Source organism: Pipistrellus kuhlii, unplaced genomic scaffold (assembly GCF_014108245.1).
Source record: "Pipistrellus kuhlii isolate mPipKuh1 unplaced genomic scaffold, mPipKuh1.p scaffold_m20_p_3, whole genome shotgun sequence".
NCBI classification, from domain to species: domain Eukaryota; kingdom Metazoa; phylum Chordata; class Mammalia; order Chiroptera; family Vespertilionidae; genus Pipistrellus; species Pipistrellus kuhlii.
In genome coordinates this window covers 174,952,677-174,972,236 of record NW_023425529.1, presented here as the reverse complement: position 1 = coordinate 174,972,236, position 19,560 = coordinate 174,952,677, and the positions used below count along the sequence as shown (strand labels likewise).

The 19,560-nt window shown below is 45.8% G+C and overlaps 1 protein-coding gene across 2 annotated transcripts in view; it reads right to left on the bottom strand.

The window, feature by feature from the left end:
* PRAG1 (PEAK1 related, kinase-activating pseudokinase 1) overlaps positions 1-19,560 on the bottom strand; it is a 56,461-nt gene that overhangs the window by 13,522 nt on the left and 23,379 nt on the right. For both annotated transcript variants that reach the window (XM_036455742.2, XM_036455741.2), the window contains exon 4: positions 9,915-10,072. In XM_036455742.2, coding sequence (XP_036311635.1) covers positions 9,915-10,072 — 158 coding nt within the window. The remainder of the gene's footprint in view (positions 1-9,914; positions 10,073-19,560) is intronic.

Below are 19,560 nucleotides of genomic sequence, written 5' to 3'. Positions count from 1 at the left end.
TTTTACAGAGAGGAAGAGAGAGGGATGGAGAGTTAGAAACATCGATGAGAGAGGCATCGATCAGCTGCCTCTTGCACGCTCCCTACTGGGGATGTGCCTGCAACCAAGGTACATGCCCTTGACCGGAATCAAACCCGGGACCTTTCAGTCCGCAGGCCGAAGCTCTATCCACTGAGCCAAACCGGTTTCGGCTAAAAATATGTTTAAAAAAACACACACAGAGAAGATGGGGGATGAGGAGAGAAAGCAGGGTATGATGTGCATGCTTTAATGAGTGCCTCCAGCAACAGGGACAGCCTGCCTGGTCCAGTCCAGCGACTGGGGCAGCTCTGACACATCAGTCCTTAGTCCCCTCTGTCAATCCTGTGCTTATTTTATGCCCCAATCCTCACTGGCTTTTTCTTGCTGCCTTCCTTGTGAGCGTCTCCTTGATGCCTCCACACGCCCCTTCCTGCCTCTGCCCTGCTCTGCGGGGTGAACTGTAACCAGCTGTGAACCCCCCCTCCCCGGCGCTGAGTTTCTTCATTTAAAAATGGCCTGGATGGCATCTCCTTGAGGCCCCTTCCAGCACCGACAGTCTATAATTTCAGCCACTCCCTCCACCTCGACCTCTCCTAACATGCACTTTGTCTCCGGGCTGCCCCTGAAATAAAACACCTCCACGCAGATGGCTACGCTGCCCAGCCTCTCCCTCCCTATCTCTTCCCACAGCTGCCCACGGTGAACTCCCCGATCTGTAAGGACAGCAGGAATCTTTAAACAGCCTGTCTGCATGCTCTTCTCCCACAGACTGCTGGAGAGAATCAGGAGGCTCTGCTTCAGCACAAAAACTAACGCGTGTGTCAGGCGGTGGGAAGGCAAGGGTGCGCTCTGGCTCTCCTGGGGACCGTGGGGGCTGAGCGAGGCAGAGGCTTCGATCAGACTCCTAGCCCACGACCACGTAGGCAAGGCGTGCTGGGTAATAGGAGGAGGTGTGGCTTCAAGGACCAGCGTGTGGGCTGGTTCGTTTTTCGGTCTTTCTTAGACACTAGTGTTTGCCACCCAGCAATCCCCAAAGTGCAAAATAATCAGGAGGATGGCGGTGCAGAAGGACACTCCCCAGCCCGCCACTTCCCGGCCAATGTCAACGACGGAACCTACAAGGACCTCTCAGGTGTGTGGGCTCACTGCCCACAGGAAGGATGCACTCTGCCCGGACAGCGGGCTATTACAGAGGCATGCTGTGCTTCTCGTAGTCAGAAAAGAAGTACTGCCTGCTTCTGTAGCAGGCACCGCCTTCCGACCAAAGGCACCCTTCGGAATGCACAGGTCCTTGAGGCTGTTCTCCAGATGTGGCACCGGAGCAGGTGATCAGACCACAATGCACCCCGATAGCCCGTAGGCGCCCCAGGGCCCCTTGGTGCCTCGGTTGTTCTTAGGGCGATCCTGAAATAGATGCCGGCAGGTGGCCCTTCTGGGTGAAACCGGCTTCTCCACCATGTAGCTGCCTTCTAGGGAGCGGGCCACCCCTAAAGACCTACCCAGATGCTGTCATTTTCTTGACTCTTAATGTGGGAGCCTCCTCCTAAACACAGCAAGCAGCTCGAGCCTTACTATTTGCAGCAGCTGCCACACTCCTGGTTTAGAAGAGGGTACACACATGCCTCCACACCTAAAATAGTTCCAGAATTCACACGCAAACCACTGGTTCAGAAGACCGTGTCTAAAATCATCCTGAAAGACTCGGACCAGAGGCCCATATTCCTAGGAGTCAGCTCCAAGGGCACATGAGATGGCTTCAAACACAGGCACACCTCGAAAGACTGTGGGCCTGGTTCCAGACCACCGCAATAAAGTGAGACCTGCAATAGAGCGAGTCATGATCTCTTTGCTAAGGCAGGGGCGGGTCTGGCCTTCCCTTCGTTAAAAAAAAATAAAAAATAAAATGCAACATCTGCAAAGCCCAATTAAAAGAAGCACAGTAGAATGAGGTATGTCTCTATGTCCTGGTTTATGCTGCCATTAGATCACTCCGTTTCCAAATTCTGGCTTACGATCAGGGTAAAAAAAGGGGTGAAAATGAAAAAACTTTTTCTGAGAAGTCTGCTTACATCACAGTTACGTCAGTGTAGGTTTTTTTATTTAATGAGTTTGCACGCTAATTGGGCCAGAGAGCTCCAGATCTCAGCTCCTTGAGTTTTCCTCCCAATTTCCAATTCTGCATGCAAAGCCAGGGGCCGACCACAGAGAACACCTCTGCTCTTTAGGGAAGAGAGACTGTTTCCTGTGGGAAACTACCCATCGCCCATGGGGCACTGGGCGGGATCTGAAAGGGATTTAGGGGGAGGTATGCCAGTTAGTGCCATTATCGTTAGAGAGGAGAGACATCAGGATCTCGATGGTCAGGAAAAGCAGCTTAAGCTCTTTTAATGCAGGCCAAAAGTTCAAACCAAGTAGGGCTGTGAGGTTTTCCTTATTGCAGGGTCCTCCTCTCGCTGGCTTTTAATAGGCACTTTCATTGTTCTCCGCAGACAAAATGAGAGCTGAGCTTAAAAAGGAAGTGGTCAGTCCAGTTTCCAGCCGAATGAATGGGCACGGTTGGGCTTCCTCGGTGCACAGCTCTGCCTTCCTGCAGCAGCTGGGCCAGAGGAGGCAAAGCACAGAGTCCCAGCGAAGACTCCCCAAACTCCAAACCTGAGCTCTTGTGACTGACTATCCTCCAACTTCCAGGAAGGTAAAGCAAATGGAACTGTCTTTTGCTTAAAAACTTGGACTATCGCTTTCTTTTTAAAAAATGAGGATCATACATTGTCTAGCTGGATATGGCTGTATAGGTTTATCCATTCATCAGTCAGTATCTGTTGAGCGTCTATTCAATAAAAGGCATAGGGAACAGAGCAGATGGAGAAAATCTCGCCCTGCCCTGCAGCTCCCTGCAGCCCCTCAGGTTCAAGGTGAGAAAATCACAGCCATCTGTGCAGGCACCTTGCCAGTTTCGCACAGGAAGCAGTCGTCTTGCAAGATTCCATCAAACCCTTTCCCCACCCCCAGAAGATGCGAGGGGACGGGGCCAGGGAATGTTCTAGCCTCGCATGTCATTTTTTCCTCCAGAGGAAAATTGTGCAACCTCTTGTTTGGTCCCACAGTCTGAATAGTCTCGACTCTGAGGAAAAAAAAAAAAAAAAAAAAAAAAGCAAGCAACAAAGCATTCCTTTAAAAGGAATCCTTGCTTTCTCAAGAAGGTAGACGTGGTCTGAAAATGGAAGCATGTTATTAGCATTTTTACAACGGGATGGGAAATGTGGCATTTGTGAGGAGTCTCTCTGGACCACTCAATCATCCCGAGAAACAATAATCAGGACATGAATGCAATTTACATGCAAAAGAGACCCACTGTCTCGGTTTGGAAAAAGGGCTCGGAAAACATGCCTACAGCCTAAGCACGCCTTTCCATCCCTGTGAGGACACAACCATTCAGGGTTTTCTCCCAAATTAACAGTAACATTAAAAGTTAGCTCAGAGCCCTTTCCCAGGCTGTTGCTCAAAGTGCAAATCGACATTTTTTAAAGGATAATCTGGTAACACCTATTTAAAACGCATATATATTTTGACACATCAATTCCTACTTGTAAGAATTTGTCTTACATATATGTCCATGAAATTATTTCACTCTATATCACAGGATCTTACGGTAGACTTGTAATGAAAATAAGCTAAACATGCACTGATGAGGGGAGGGTTATTTAACCGATTCATACAATGAAAAACCAGGCCGCATTAAAAAAAAGTGAGGTAGATCTAGAGGTTGCAATTTAGAAGACGTCAAGATAAAGTAAGAACAAACATGCATAGGAATAAAGTTTATAATATTTAAAACATGGATAAAAGTTTCTAAGATGATACAGAAAAAGATGTTCAAGGCGGGGGTGGGAGCTGCCACGGGGATGTCCGGACACTGTGACTTTTCATTCCGTACCTTTCTCCATTGTTTTACTTTTCACCATGACCTGTACTGACTTTATTGAAGTCATTATATACCGTATTTTCCGGCTTATAATACGACCCCCTAATTTTACAGTTAAAACATAGGTTTGGCCTATATTCGCTGTATAAGACTACCCCCCACTTCCGAGGCAACACCAGTTCTTTTTTTAATAGACCGCCTCTCTGACTCTGGCCAATCTGAGCAGGCTTTTTACTAGAACACAGTGTAGGTTCGGGTACAGAACATGTACACTGTGTTCTAGTAAAAAGCCTGCTAGATTGGCCAGAGTCAAAGAGGCGGTCTATTAAAAAAAGAACTGGTGTTGCCTCGGAAGTGGGGGGTAGTCTTATACAGCGAATATAGGCCTAAACCTATGTTTTAACTGTAAAATTAGGGGTCGTCTTATACGCTGGAAAATATGGTATATTTAAAATGCGGTTTAAGTGGAAACAGTTTAAACAAAGATGAAGCTCCAGCCACAATCTTAAGCACGAGTATTGTTTCCCTTGGGACATCTTCTTCATCCTTCGGTGACTGATCTCGCAGCACAGAACCCATCAGTTTAGGATCAAGTGCTTTAACAAGCCTTTTAATGGTCTGAAAACACACTATTTATAGCTAGGGGTTTTTAGATGCCCTTTTCAAGACCACTTTTGTTTTTTATTTTATTTTATTTTAAAATCTACATTTAAAAAAAAATTTTTTGCTGTATTTTTTTAAAATATATTTTATTGATTTTATACAGAGAGGAATAGAGAGTTAGAAATATTGATGAGAGAGAAACATCAACCAGCCGCCTCCTGCACCCCCCCCACTGGGGATGTGCCCGCAACCAAGGTACGTGCCCTTGACCGGAATCGAACCCGGGACCTTTCAGTCCTCAGGCCGATGCTCTATCCACTGGGCCAAACTGTTTTTGGCAATATATATATATATTTAAAATTAAATTTGTTATTGTTTGAAGTATTACATATGTCTCCTTTCCCTCCCATTGTTAAGATCACCTTTTATTATTTCTGTTCGGCCAGCAGTTAAGAGCCAACCCAGGCACCAAGAGGTCACGGGTTGGATTCCCAGTCAGGGCACAGGCCTAAGTTGCAGGCTCGATCCCCAGTGTGGGGCATGCAGGAGCCAAGTGATCAGTGATTCTCATCCTCACTATTTCTATCTCTCCTTCTCCCTTCCCCTCTGAAATCAATAAAAATATATTTTAAAAACTACCATTTCTTCTCAGATAGCAGCCTGAGTGGGGAGCGAAGGCTCAGTGAAGGTCAGGCTGCCACTCATTCTGACGGATGTCTTATCTTTGTGGACTTGCTGCCTCTTCCCCTGACAGGTCCTCTGATCCTCCCCGCCACCTTCTCGTCTCCATTTCCCCTGCAGCACCTACAGCCGTCTGACACACTGGCTACTTCACTTCTTTATCTTCCTCCCTGTCCACCTCTCCCCACTAGGATGGGATCTCCATGAAAGAAGGACTGGACATTTTGGGGTGGGGGTGTCACTGCTGTATCTTCAACATCTGGAACTGTACCCAGCACACAGTTTACATTCAACAAATACCTATCCAATTAATGATTGAATTAATATGTATATTTTAAAAGACCTACCTGGCATTATTATTGAGAACAAACAAGCTGACTACTGTCAAGATATGTAATTAACTTTCTGTATCTTTGGCCTGCTAGCTATCAAAGTACGAATACCAATTCTGCCCGGGTACAAACCTTCATGTGATTCATAACTGTGTTCACTGTATAATGAGACCTCTTATCTAGTGTTCCTGCCTACAGTTTCAGTTCACTAAAGCATCCTCTAATCTTCTGGACTATGGGAACCTGACATCCATTGATGCTTGTTAAACTGCCAAACTGAATTTTGTTCTCCTAAACCAGAAAGGAAATCATCTTAGCAGCATATAAGGTTTGCATATTTAAAAGTAACCATTTATGCCTTAACTGGGTTGACTCAGTGGATAGAGCATTGGCCTGTGGACTAAAAGGTCCCAGGTTTGATTCTGGTCAAGGGCATGTACCTCGGTTGCGGCACATACTCTGTAGGGACTGTGCAAGAGGCAACTAATCGATGTTTCTCTGTCATCGATGTTTCTAATTCTCTATCCCTCTCCGTTCCTCTCTGTAAAAAAAACAATAAATATATTTTTAAAAAATAAAAATAAAAATAAATAAAAGTAATCATTTAGCCCTAGCTGGTTTGGCTCAGCGGACAGAGCGTCAGCCTGCGGACTGAAAGTTCCCAGGTTTGATTCCGGTCAAAGGCACATGCCCAGGTTGTGGGCTCAATCCCCATCGGGGGGCATGCAGGAGACAGCCAATCAATGATTCTCTCTCGTCATTAATGTTTCTCTCTCTCTCTCTCTCTCTCTCTCTCTCTCTCTCTCTCTCTCTCTCTCTCTCCCTCCCTCTTTCTTCCTCTCTGAAATCGATAAAAATATATTTTAAAAATAAACAAAAGGCACCATCTGAAGCACAGGCGTCTTCTGAAGACCATTTCACTTAGCCCTCACCCCACCACTCACTTCCCAGGCAGCATTCATAGATCTGTCCTGACATGGGCCCTCTGTCCCTCCCACACCAGCTTAAACAACTGCTTAGACGGATTCTTCCTTCTACTGAGCTGACTCACTGTTCAACGGAACTGCCCACATTGACAAATGGGATAACAGATGTGCTTTGAGGAGCATGAAATGCGACACAAGCAGAAAGACGTAAAGTTAATATTGATACAAAAATATCTGTAAACATATTTAGACAGACTTGTTTAAAAAATGGGACAAAGTTATTGATGACACCTGTTTGCTTTTCTTAAAAATTTAAGAATTTTTTTTTTTTTAATCACAAAGCCTGAATAGGAGAAATCTAACCTTCACCATGAATCCTGATGTGCCTCCAAGGAGTTCACACAAGCTGCTACTATGATATGGCCTGGAATGACTTCGTGCTGACCTCACTCTGGCCAGCCATCACTGTGGGTGTGAAGTCAATGCACCGTTTTCATTAGTGAATTCCTACTGTCAGAATAAGTATAGAGAGAACCTAACTGTATATTATGTCAATATAGAATATTAGAGGTAGATGCTACATCTGGTTTTAAGGATCTTCTGCTTGAACTAATTCTATTTCTCCTATTCTGAGCCACTCTCTCAGCTTCAGCACCAGCTGACAAATAGTAATAGGAGGCACAATAAAAGTGAGTAAAAACTCATGGGACTGAAAGAGAATAATTCGATAACAGCCCTTAAGCAAGTGGTCTTGGTTAGTGACGAGGAGCTGAATCTAGGGTTTCTCGCATTTCATGACCAGTGGTTCTGTATATCCTCTGGATTGATGCTTAAGGGACGAGAGAGAGAGAGAGAGAGAGAGAGAGAGAGAGAGAGAGAGAGAGAGAGAGAGAGAGAGAGAGAGAGAGAGAGACAGAATATGAGACAGCGCCCCTTTGGGACAGAGCCATACATAGGAATAGTAGTAAGAAATAGTTTGCTTTAAGGTACTTCCTGTGGATCTGGGACTCCAAATTCTGAAGTGCATTTCCATTGAACAACTGGATCACAATGGAGGAATAATCATAAAAATGTAATCATTCTAATTCAAAAATGTCAAGGTTAGGTGTCACCTTTATTCTCATCGATCCCCAGAGGCTCCCTCTTTCCTACCTCCACAAATCGGTTTCTAGGGCCTTGGACAATCAGCCTCTGCTTCCTGCCAAACTCACGTCCCATTTCCCCTGCCTATTCCATGGAAGTGTGGCAGGCTGGTCTTCCCCTCTCCCCTGAGCCTTTGTTCCGCCTTAGTGTCTTCTTAACCTGCAAAGCCCTTTCCTCCTCAATTCTTGCCACACTTCAGACACGAGCTCAAGTCCCATCTTCTCAAAAAGTCTTTTCTGAACCCTCCATTAGCTCACTGACTTCTCCTTCTGGAAGCCTTTACAAGCACTCATGTTCTGGGCAGCTCAATTTCCTACCTTATTCCATCCATGTGTTATATGTTGTTATTTGGTTTGTTTGTTAATCCTCACCCAAGGGTATTTTTCCATTGATTTTTAGAGAGTGGAAGGGAGGGGGAGAGATAGAGAAACACCGATGTGAGATAGACACATTGATTGTTTACCTCCTACATGCGCCCCAACCAGGGATTGAGATTGCAACCGAGATACGTGCTCTTGACGGAAATCAAACCCACGACCCTTCAGTCCGAATACCGATGCTCTATCTACTGAGCCAAAGTGGCTAGGGCAGTGTCGCGTATTCTAACCTTATCTTCCTACACAGACCTTAGGAGCTCCAAGACAAACATCATGATCTGCTGGTTCTGAGAAGCAAAGTGTTGAGGTCATTATATCCAGATCTCATGAACACCAGTTGGCAGGTGGCCGATGAGGACTCCCCCATAGAATTGGTCACATCCTGAGAGAGAGGGTCAGGGCTGGCCAACACAGGGACTTATGGTTCACGGGCCCGACTCAGCCCTCTGTGGAATAATACGTCTTGTGGGATGTTTGCACAGTGGGATGGGAAAAGGAAAAAGATAGAAGCCCAGGAAAATCTGCAGAAAAAGAAAATCCTTTTTGGCCACATCCTACTCGAATCAAGGCTAAGAGATTTCCTGTTTTTAAGTTAGAGCTATCAGAAGTTTCCCATCAGAACACACCACAGACGGACTTATAACACACGCTTTTGCCCTAGTGGTACTCATCTTTTAGACAGAAAAATGTTGGTGACAGTAACTTTTCAATGGAACCCTCTACTCTGAAAAATGCCTACTGACAAGCAATACTTCCTCAGGAGCGAGAGGGGAAGTCATGTTGGCACATGTTGAAACTTAAAGTTACAGCCAAGTCCGAGAGAAATGCAGGAGAGGACACACACACACACAAAGTGTTGAAAAGGAGAGAGGTTTTAATACTGCCCATCACAGCTACAGAGAAACAAGAGTTCCCTTTCAGGAACATACCCAATCAGGACATACCCACATATTATCCAAAAAGTGGAATGGATGGTAGCCTAATGAAACCTGCATACTTTTAATTTAATAGACATTTATGTAAATGCCTGCTGTGTCCAAGCGTGTGCATGGGAACACATGTGAGTGCATGCATGCACCCAAGAGAGCTCCAGGTAGGGGGAGGGAGAAAGATTGAGAGGAACACGGAGGGTTGCCAAGAAAGAGGAAACTTTGGTTGGCATGTACCCAGTCCCGAGAACTAATCCCAAGCACAGAAATGGAGAGCAGACCTACACTTAGGTGGCTCATTAGGCAAGGGATTAGGAATCTTTCAACATGCTTTCAACTTCTGCCTCCTCCCATCTTGTTGCCATGCGATGCGCTGTGTATAACTGGGGAGTGCAGTATGGGATGAGGCACCTTGCCATATATTCACTAGGGAATTACAGTCAAGTGCTCCTCGGTAGAGTCTACTTCGTGGGGAAAGCAGGGCCCAGAAAGGGGGCCTAGCTCAGTGCCGGGGCTGACTGGCAGATCCTGAGCGATGATGAATAGATTACTGTGTGAAAGAGAGGCTAAGGGGTTGTTTTGCTTTAAGAGCAAAAAGCCTTATTCACCTGCCTTCTTAGGCTTTTATTGTCACAACAGCTTGAACTAAAATTAACCTCTAGATACAATTAGTAAAGCGAGTATCCTTGAGAAAGCACCAGTAGTGTCTTTCAAACAAGGACATTTTGAAGTCTAAATGTAAAAGATTTTTAGTAAAATACCCAGGTGGGAGGGCAGGGGGGTCAGACTTGTTTGGAAAAGTCAAGGCAGGTGCTGCCACCTTCGGCAAGGTTCTCCAGAGGCCTTGGACCTTGCAGACTTTCTAACCAAGTCCCGTGCTTCCCCACAGCTCAGCCCTTGCAAAATTCTGGCAGTGAACCTGGGCCTGGCCTTACAGACTCAGGAGAACCTCAGCCTCCTGTCAAGGTCAAGTCTGTTACCTCCATCACTGCCGGTCCTGGAGTCGGAGGCCAGGCTGTCCGTGGAGCCCGTGGTGAAGCTGACGTGGACGCTCCTGAAGGACGGGCTGAGGCTCTCCGCAGAGCCCTGGCTCACTTTCTCCAAGTCAGAGCTGCTCTTGTTCATTTTCAAAAGGTGCCTGAAAATTTTTGGAAGAAACAATGAGACTGGTTAATTTAGTTTCAAGTTAAAACCAGGTTTATTGACCATGAACGCACTACGCTCTCTCTTGAAACCTGACCTATGCCAGCAAGTTTTAGAAAAATGATTTTGGGAAGAGAGAACAGGGGCTCTTTTGAAACTGTCTGCACATACATGGCAGGAGGTTCCTTGGGTGTTTAGAAGAGGTGAGTGCATTATATTTAGACAAATGTCAAAACCATGATTTGGAGCAACTGCTTTCATTTTCTGACTATGTCTTCTAACACATTTTTGTCATCTATTATATCCTGTGCAACAACTCTACAAAGAAAAATAGAATATTATATTACAAGCCAATGTATAGAGGTATATAGAGACTGGGTAGCTTTTGCAAGATCACAAAACAAGTAAATTGCAAATCAAGATTAAAAACATAGAATTTCTTTTTTTGCCCGGTACTCTCTTGACATAGTTTCAAAAAAGTCTAGGTTGTTCCTTGGAATTAAGAGAAGCATCATTTAAAAAAAATTTAAACTTTTTTATTAAAAAAAATATTTTTTTACTGACTTTTTTACTGAGAGGAATGGAGAGCGATAGAGAGTCAGAAACATGGATGAGAAACATCAATCAGCTGCCTCCTGCACACCCCCTACTGGGGATGTCCCCGCAACCAAGGTACATGCCCTTGACCGGAATCGAACCTGGGACCCTTCAGTCTGCAGGCTGACGCTCTATCCAATGAGCCAAACCGGTCAGGGCTCATTTAACTTTTAACCAGACTTCTAATGCAATGCCTAGTCAGAATCATGTTAACATAACCCTTAGTCCAGAATTATGGAATACATCTGCCCTTAGGCTTCCTATGAAATCTTTTTGTTGCATTTCTAAGACAACATTACCAACAAACCAGCAACGGGAATACGAAGTTCACCACAAAGGACTTGGCCTTGGAGAAAACAGTTCCATTATCAGGTTGGGTGTTTAGTGTTATTGATTCCTCCTCCCCTCTTTCCAAGGGCTACATGAATATTCACTCTGACCTGACATTTTCACCACAGAGTGAGACAGAGTCTAATCAATGCAGGTCCTTCCCTGCGGGCGGTAACCCACATTTGTCTGAACTGATATTTCCTGATGATATTCTTGCTCCGCGGACAGTGGATCTATATCTCGATATTTGCTGTAGGAAATACACAATGCAGGATTGATTTGGCATCAGAACTGCCTTATTTAATGCATGTGACCTTACAGTAAAAAATGTATTGATTGTTCTTTGGCTCAGCATGGCCAGGCCCTGTGCTGCTCTTCAGAGTCATTGGAATCCTTTGTTCATGAACAGAAAAGTTTAGAAAAAGTCTGTTTGCCACCAGGAAAAGTGTTTTCTAGAAACATCTCTCTGTCCATCTTCAACCCTGAGAACCACCATGAAACATGCATTTAAAGCTGTTAAATAGGAGTGTGACATTGATGGCAATAGTATGATTAACAGATTTTTATATTTCAATGTCACTGTAGGAATCTTGGAAATATAAAATCCTTAGGAAGGGCTATGGTAAAATACAATCATAGAGGTTTCCTACAATATTTTTATCTTCACCAGATCCATCATAGTGGCTCCTCAGATGAAGCCAAAATAAGGTGTGAATCGCAACAACTCCCTGGTGTAGAAGAGGAGCCAACTCTATGGCAGCCCAACCACTCGGCCCCCTCCAGAGTGGGTCTTCAGGCCCAGAATTTTGCCAAGAGAGAAATTTCAGTACCATAGCTGCTGAGCTGACATAGCCCCCATTCCACAAATGTAAGAAAAACACTCAATGTATCTAAATAGATAAAACTAAAAAAATATACAAGTGCATGTATGAGTACACACACACACACACACACACACACACACATACACACACTTACAGTAATAGCAATCATTGAAAGAAAAGAGGGAACTCAATGAGGGAACTCCACAGGGTGGACTCTGTGTCTGCATTTATAATAAGCTCCCAGGGGAGACACTACACAGTATGCTTCTATACCAAGTGCACTCTTGCTGGGAGTGTTGGTCAATATTCTTCATCAGGTTAAGGAAGTGTTTCTATCCAGGTTTTTGAAGTGTTTCATATCCTTAAGTCATTTATAGTTATTGAACTTGATCAAATGTTTGTTCTACATCTACACAAAAATTACTGTTTCCCCTCCTTTATTCTGTTCATGGGATGAGTCACATTAATAACTCGCACACTTTAATTTACTACACATGGCTGGATTCAGTGTGACTAATATTAAACTGAAGATGTTTACATTTACATTCAAATGTGAGGTTAGCCCGCAATTTTTCTTCCTGGTACTCTTCTAGTCTACCAATAGTTTTGGTATAAGGTTAAATCAGAGCCATAAAATGAATTGGGATACATTCTCTCTTTTCAATGATATAATGTAGTGTATATAAAATAGGGATTATGTGTTTCTTGAAAGAATGCTATAACTCCAATGTCCATCAGAAAGAAATGGTTATGTTGTGGTATAATCTTATAATGGAATCTTATACAGCATTAAAAATAAATGTACTTGATTTTAATGTACCAATGTGAAAACTATGCTTAAAATGAGTATTACAAGTAGCTTTCAAAAGACTCGAGTAAAGTATACAAATGGTATTAAGTAGATATACCACTTATATACATTTTTGAGACAATGTTATATATGTTTTCCATGTCACATATATGTAATATAGTGGAAATAATACTCATAAACTTCAAGTTAGTGGTTACTCTGGGTAGCAAGGAGAAAAATGAAAATTAAGTAAGGAGAGATTTTTCCACCATACCTGTAATATTTTGTTTTAAAAACCTAATATAATGGCAAAATGTCAATACTTGAAAAATCTTAGGGAGATACACGAAGGTCTGCTAAATGAGTTTTTGACCTTTATTGCATGCTTAAATATTGCATAAACTGAAAATGAACACTTCTAGGAGCAACAAAAACCCCTAGGGCCTGAATGAGCCCAGGAATGGCCAGGCACCTCTGTTGGCCTGTCTGTGAGCCCCTGAAGGGCACGGACCCAGGATGACCCAGTGGGGTTTCTGTGAGGCTCCCAGTGGGACAGGCAAGCCCAGTGATGGCTGACCCATCACAGAACAGCCCCGTGGGTGGAAAAGGTTATTTCTCAGACCTGACGACTCTCCTGAGACTCTGGAGGTGAGTTCTTCAGCATTTCGTCACTCGGAGGGAAAAGTCAGTTTTGAAGACTCACCAAGTGAATGCAGACAGAATCAGAGTGTTCCTAGGATTGCAGGATGCATTCTCCGCAGATCCTGTGTGTGTGTGTGTGTGTGTGTATGTGTGTGTGTGTGTGTGTGTGTATGTCTCGGTGTGTGTGTGTCTGTGTTTGTGTGTATGTGTGTGTATGTCTCGGTGTGTGTATGTCTCGGTGTGTGTGTGTCTCTGTGTTTGTGTGTGTGTGTGTGTGTGTGTGAAGGGAAGTGGGGAGCCTCCTGGAGCAGACTTGGGTACATCTTAGTGTCTAAGCCACAATTTCATGTCGTCATGGCTTCCGGGGACATTCCTACTGTTTCTCTATGAGAAGAGGCACGAGGATCCCAGGATCCCACCAGGGAACAAACACCCAAAAGGCATGCAGAATGCTCTGGTGTAAGTGGGGAGGGAGACGGGTGGCCCTCCTTAAGAGCAAAATTTTGGGAGTGATGATGCTTGTGTGCGAGACGCATCAGAAACCTTCCACCCTGGAAACCTGTGTAATCTGCTCTCTTAGAGAATTTAACCTGAGAGTGAGCAAAACCATGTCAGATTTAAAAATCAAAGGGGAAGCCTGTGCAATGGATTTCTATTCTGGGTCCCCATAGTGTCTTCTGTGAGACCTAGGGCCAAATCTGAACACACGCAAAACGCACACCCAGGCTATCCTTAAGCTTCTTTCAGGGCACCTTCCCCTTGTGGATGACAGTTTGTTTTTCACAAAACTGGCGCAAACCACCCCTACGATGAAATCTGATGTCATGTCAGCGAAGGAAGTGGTTTCAATGGGCTGAAACCACACGCGCTGGGCTTTCCTCTCCGGGTGGTGAGTAACGCTCTTATCAGGGCCGGGGGAACGCGGCCCCGCACAGATGTCTTTGCCCACGCAGAGTGATAACCGACTCGCTCCGGCTCAGACTTCCTCTCCTGCCTCCCCCTGCCCATCAGCCACCAGTACCGGCGAGGAGGGGGCCATGCCGGGCCGGTGGCACCGCGTCCTTAGAGACTCCGGGCCCTGCAGCTGCTGCCCGGTGTTTTCAGAGCGGCTTTTCCCCCCATTGTCCTCAGAGAACGGAGCCTGGCCGGTGCTCTCCACACGGTATGGGGAGAAAACTAGAAAAAATAAAAAAGGATCCGGGCGGAAGAGCCATCTGCCAGACTTCCTCGTTTGTAGGAACAGCCTCTTCTAAAAATACCCCTGAGCTGGCGGCATGTCCGAAAGGCTTCACGGAGGCCGGCCCGGTGTGTGAGGGGCAGGGGCTGGGCGGCAGGCTTCCCGGGCTGCTAGATTTCAAGTTCAAAAGTGCGATCTCAAGTGTGCCCGGGGCAAGTTTTCATTTTCACTGACCTCACCCCGGGTTAGTCCACAGACGTCAGGTGGAGGGAGCGCTTTTTGCCTCTGGAGCAAAATCTATGAAAATCCGAGTGATGCCAGTGAGCAGCTTTAGGCTAGCCCTTTAGATCCGGGACACATACAAACCACCAAGTTTTTTGGGCTGCTCAAGGTCACTGCTAAGGTTAGTGGGGACTCGAAGAAGAACTCTGAAGGCGTAAACAGGTTAGAAAACACTATACACATTGAGAACATTACCGAGAAGAAGACAGAATGGGTTTAGATGCAAATCAACTAGGTCTCACCTAAATCAAAGAATGGAAATGTCTTACCATCCTAGGCTCCAGCCCAAGGCGCCGTCCTCACCAGCTGGGCCCCCAGAGCCCTGGGCCAGGCCGGGCGGTGACTGCAGGGTCCCTGAGGACGAAGGGCCAGCTGCAGGGGCGGCCCGAGCGCCCTGTCAGCCTGCGGTGAATCACACTCAGTTCCTCTCTGACTTCTCTACAAAATGCACTTCCTGCAAAACCACAGGAAGGTGGGGAAGGCTCTGCCGCTGTGACCTGCTGCCTTCAGCCACCAATGGACGTACTGGGCTCCATCGGAAGGAGGGATTCAAACACCCTCCGCAATGCAGTGGGTTTCACCCTGTTTAGTAATCTCTACTGTTTAGCCACATCCTAAAGTCAGAATCCTTAACCGACTCACGCTGAGACACCAGGTCTGCTTGGCGGATAAAAGTACCCTGTTTTAAACGTACGCCTGTGTCACCTGGAGTGTGTCCTCCGTCCTGCCTATCCTGAACACCATTTCGGGTTTTTCAACAAATCAATGTTGACTACTGTGTGCCCAGCACCGTGTTAAATGTTGGGGATACACCAGTGGGTGGAGCAGACACCATCCCTTCTAACTGGTCAAGCTCCTTGAAAAAAAAAAAAAGTATACAGAGGGTTCAACTACACCCTCAGAAAACATTTGCAGCCTTGAGTAGAACATCCTGGCTCCAAATCTGTCCATGGTACCTCTCTCTGGATGCTGGCCGACTGAAGAGTCCTGCCCAGAGCTCCTTCGGGGATTCCCAACCTCAGCCCCCACACTGGATCAACCCAGGTCCTCCCTGGCGACACACACACACAGTCCCAGACTTCCTCCGATAATCCCGCTTTCAAATAGTCCCTGCCCCCACTGTTTACCCATTAGAACACGTTTATCCATAGAACACATGGGTGGGTTTCTTGTTTGGAAAACAAATGATCACCCTTTTGGCTAATATACTACTACCGTACTACTTGCCCTCGAAATCCTTCTCTCCAACTGGGCTAGGCCAGTGGTCGGCAAACTCATTAGTCAACAGAGCCAAATATCAACAGGGCAAGGATTGAAATTTCTTTGGAGAGCCACATTTTTTAAACTTATACTTCTTCCAACGCCACTTCTTCAAAATAGACTCGCCCAGGCCGTGGTATTTTGTGGAAGAGCCACACTCAAGGGGCCAAAGAGCCAGTCGCATGTGGCACGCGAGCCGCAGTTTGCCGACCACTGGGCTAGGCCCTCACTGTCCCTAAAGCGCTCCGTGTTCTGCTCCACTCCCCACGATGATGCAGGAAACCATTCTCTCTCCCCTTCAAAGCATTTCCATCCTTAAGACAGGCTCAGTATTGCTTACCTACGAAGCCCTCTCCAACCATGTCAGCCGGCTGACTAGTCTGTCCCTCTGGAACTCACACTGAACTGCACCTGACTCACATCACTGAGCATTCACTTAGGGTCCTGGTAAGATTACTCTAATTGTCTCATGTGAAACAGGCTTATTGTAGCCACCCCCAAATTACAAACTGTTTCAGGAGCTGTGTCATAGCCAGGACATGCTGGGACACAGTCATTATTAAACGCTTCTTGCTTAAGTTTATCTGCCTCTGTTTCAATACGTCGTTGGCATCTGAGAGGATAAATGTTTCCTTGAAGAAAAAAAACTATACTTGCCCAGCAAGACTTGCAAAAGGCAGGAGCGATGAGCAAACAACACCCCCCAGGAAAGCTGGGTTCAATAGCGGGACCCTTCTTCTAGCTACAAAAAACAGCAGTCCCAGAATATCCTGACTTGGCACAAAGCTTGTAGTGTTTTTATTGTTGTTTTCTGGGATATGAGATGAGAAAAGCAGATTAATGAAGCTGGACAGGTTTTTATTGCCTTTACCTTTGGTATTCTTAGATGACAATGCTAAGGGGATTATTTGAGCAGTGGCTAAGTACCACCTGAAAGGACTAGCAAGTCTAGTCTGCTTTGGGGTCATCTTTCTCCACTGATGGCTCAGCTTTACAAAGATAGGAAGTTAGCTGAAACCGGTTTGGCTCAGTGGATAGAGTGTTGGCCTGCGGACTGAAAGGTCCCAGGTTCGATTCCGGTCAAGGGCATGTACATTGGTTGTGGGCACATCCCCAGGTGGGGGCATGCAGGAGACAGCTGATCAGTGTTTCTCTCTCATTGACGTTTCTAGCCCTCTTTCCCTCTCCCTTCCTCTCTGTTAAAAAAATCAATAAAATATATTAAAAAAGAAAAAAGATAGGAAGTCAGTTTCGTTGTTGATCAGGTGACCTCTCTGGCACAGGCCTATTCATTTGCATTGCAGTTAACGCACTGGTGACTTCGGGGCTCTGAAAAGCCCTTCAGTTCAACCTGAAGATGAATGTGCTTTGCATTCATTGGAAATCACTTAAACACAGAACGAAAGCCATACTCATTTTTAAAGACAGAAAAGACAGACATCTTTAAATTAATTAGTAGTTGGATTTGGTCAAGGATAAAAATGCTTAAATTGGTCAAATGGAAATTTGTAGGCATTTGCCTGGCTATCTACAGATATACTTTGGCATTGAGAGATACCAATATTTTAAAAAGATGGCCTTTCTGGCCTCAGAGAATCAGAGTTGTTTATTTGTGGCCCCAGTCTGCATGGCTATGTACTGTCCTACAGCAGCTCTGGGCTGCCTGGGGCAGGAGAGGGCCAGCAAATGTTTATCCAGTTATCTAGGACAGAGAGGTTTCAGCAAAGGCTGAGCACAGGGAGAGGCAGCTGCTGGGAGCAGGTATGAGGGCAGAAAACCCCGCAGCTCGACCCCATCACCCAATTCATACACTGTCCTCTCTAACACAATTGTTTTAAGAACCACGAGTTCTTAAGAACCAGGAAGCTCTTACATCTGTTCACACAAGGGGCAGATGGGATGAGAACATGAAAAGAAAGAGATGAATAACAAATGGAGGTGCAGACAGAGCAGCTGCAATCCGGAGGGGCACCCCCGACCAGCTGCCCAGCTCACAGGCCGGTTCTGTGTGGGAGGACCAACACAGAGGAACCATAGGGAAGAACAGCCAGGCGAGCACTTGAATAGCAAGTATCCCAGGTAGACTGCAGAGTCACCCAGGAAGCCTACGGCTGTGGTGGTTAAGGGTGTGAAGCCTGGGTTTGGGTCCTGGCTCTACTGCTTTTGTGGGCTTTGCACCTTGGAAGAGGCTCTTAATCTCTGTGCTTTTAGCTTCCCGTCTATAAAATGGGGATGACAATGCTTACGGGGCAAATAGGAAGGTTCATTGGGTGTACCGAGTTAATCTTTAACGAGTGCTACAAACAGCACCGGGTCTGTAGAAGGTGTAAAGTTATGTAGAAAGATGAATGTAGATGGATGGACAGATGGATGGATGGACAGATGGTCAGATGGATGAAGAGAGAGAGAGAGGAACAGAAACAGAGACACCGAAAGGCAGAGACAGAGAGAGGACGTCAGCGGCCTCCAGTAAACCCATAATTCCTTGTATGACCTGGATAGAAGACAAAAACAGCAGATGGGTTAGAGATCTCACTCTTTCCTGGTACCACCACTCTTATGATGTCTCTGAGGAGACTCAAGGAAGAAAGGGAATCAAGGTGATGCTTTTGATCGCATGCATTATTCTCAAATAACAAGGAAGAATGGATTTGCTCATCAACCAACCAGAACTCACTTTGAATCTACATAATCAAGAGCTTGATAATTTCCAGTGCAATCCCAGGTTCAGCGGCTGGCATAGTCCTCAAATGACCAGGTTGCTTAGCTCCATCATACAAAAGTTTAGAAACAGAATAACCTCTTTGATTATGTAGCTTGCCTCCCCCTACTGAAAAAGAACCTCCCATGATGCTTTTCCCCCCTCACCCTCCTCCCCATCCTCTCTGCCAACACACAGAAGGTTCTGGTGATCGACTAAACCAAAACATTAGCAAGTTGTTATCTGCCAATTTGGGACTTGCTGCTGCTCTGGTCCTGACCTATTCCTGTTGGAACTCATCCACCAAGACGATCTGTGCCTGGCCCAAATCCTTTTGTTTTGGTTTTGGCAACTGCACTTTCAGAATTCTTTCTCTCTCCTCCTCTTGACTCAGCAAATGCTTCCAGTATACTTTGTTGACCCAGACCTTGAGCCCAGCTTTTTGGCTTAAGAAAAACTAATATTAGACTTCATTATTACCCTCCTGGCTTGGGAGATTGGAGCTACTTGTAACAAAGGTACTAGGATAATCTACTTCTCCACTCCCGCTCTGGTCCAGCCTATGGCCCGATAAGGGTGGGGCTCCCTTCACACTCCCAGGACCGTTCTTCAGCACTCTTTTACCTACTCCTCAACAGCTTCCTCTCCCTCTCCTCTGCCTTGGCTGAAACCTCTCCACCCAAATCCCTGCACCACCAACCATACCTCACTTAAGAAGGTTCTTGGACACCAGCTGTGAGTCTCAATTCTGTCATTATCCACGTGGAGACAGCATAAGAGCCCACAGGTTAAGGGCTTCATCCCACAAGACTGACCTCCACTGCAGACACCAAACTCAAGTCTGAGTTGTCACTGGTGCTTCTGACTGACCTGCTACAGA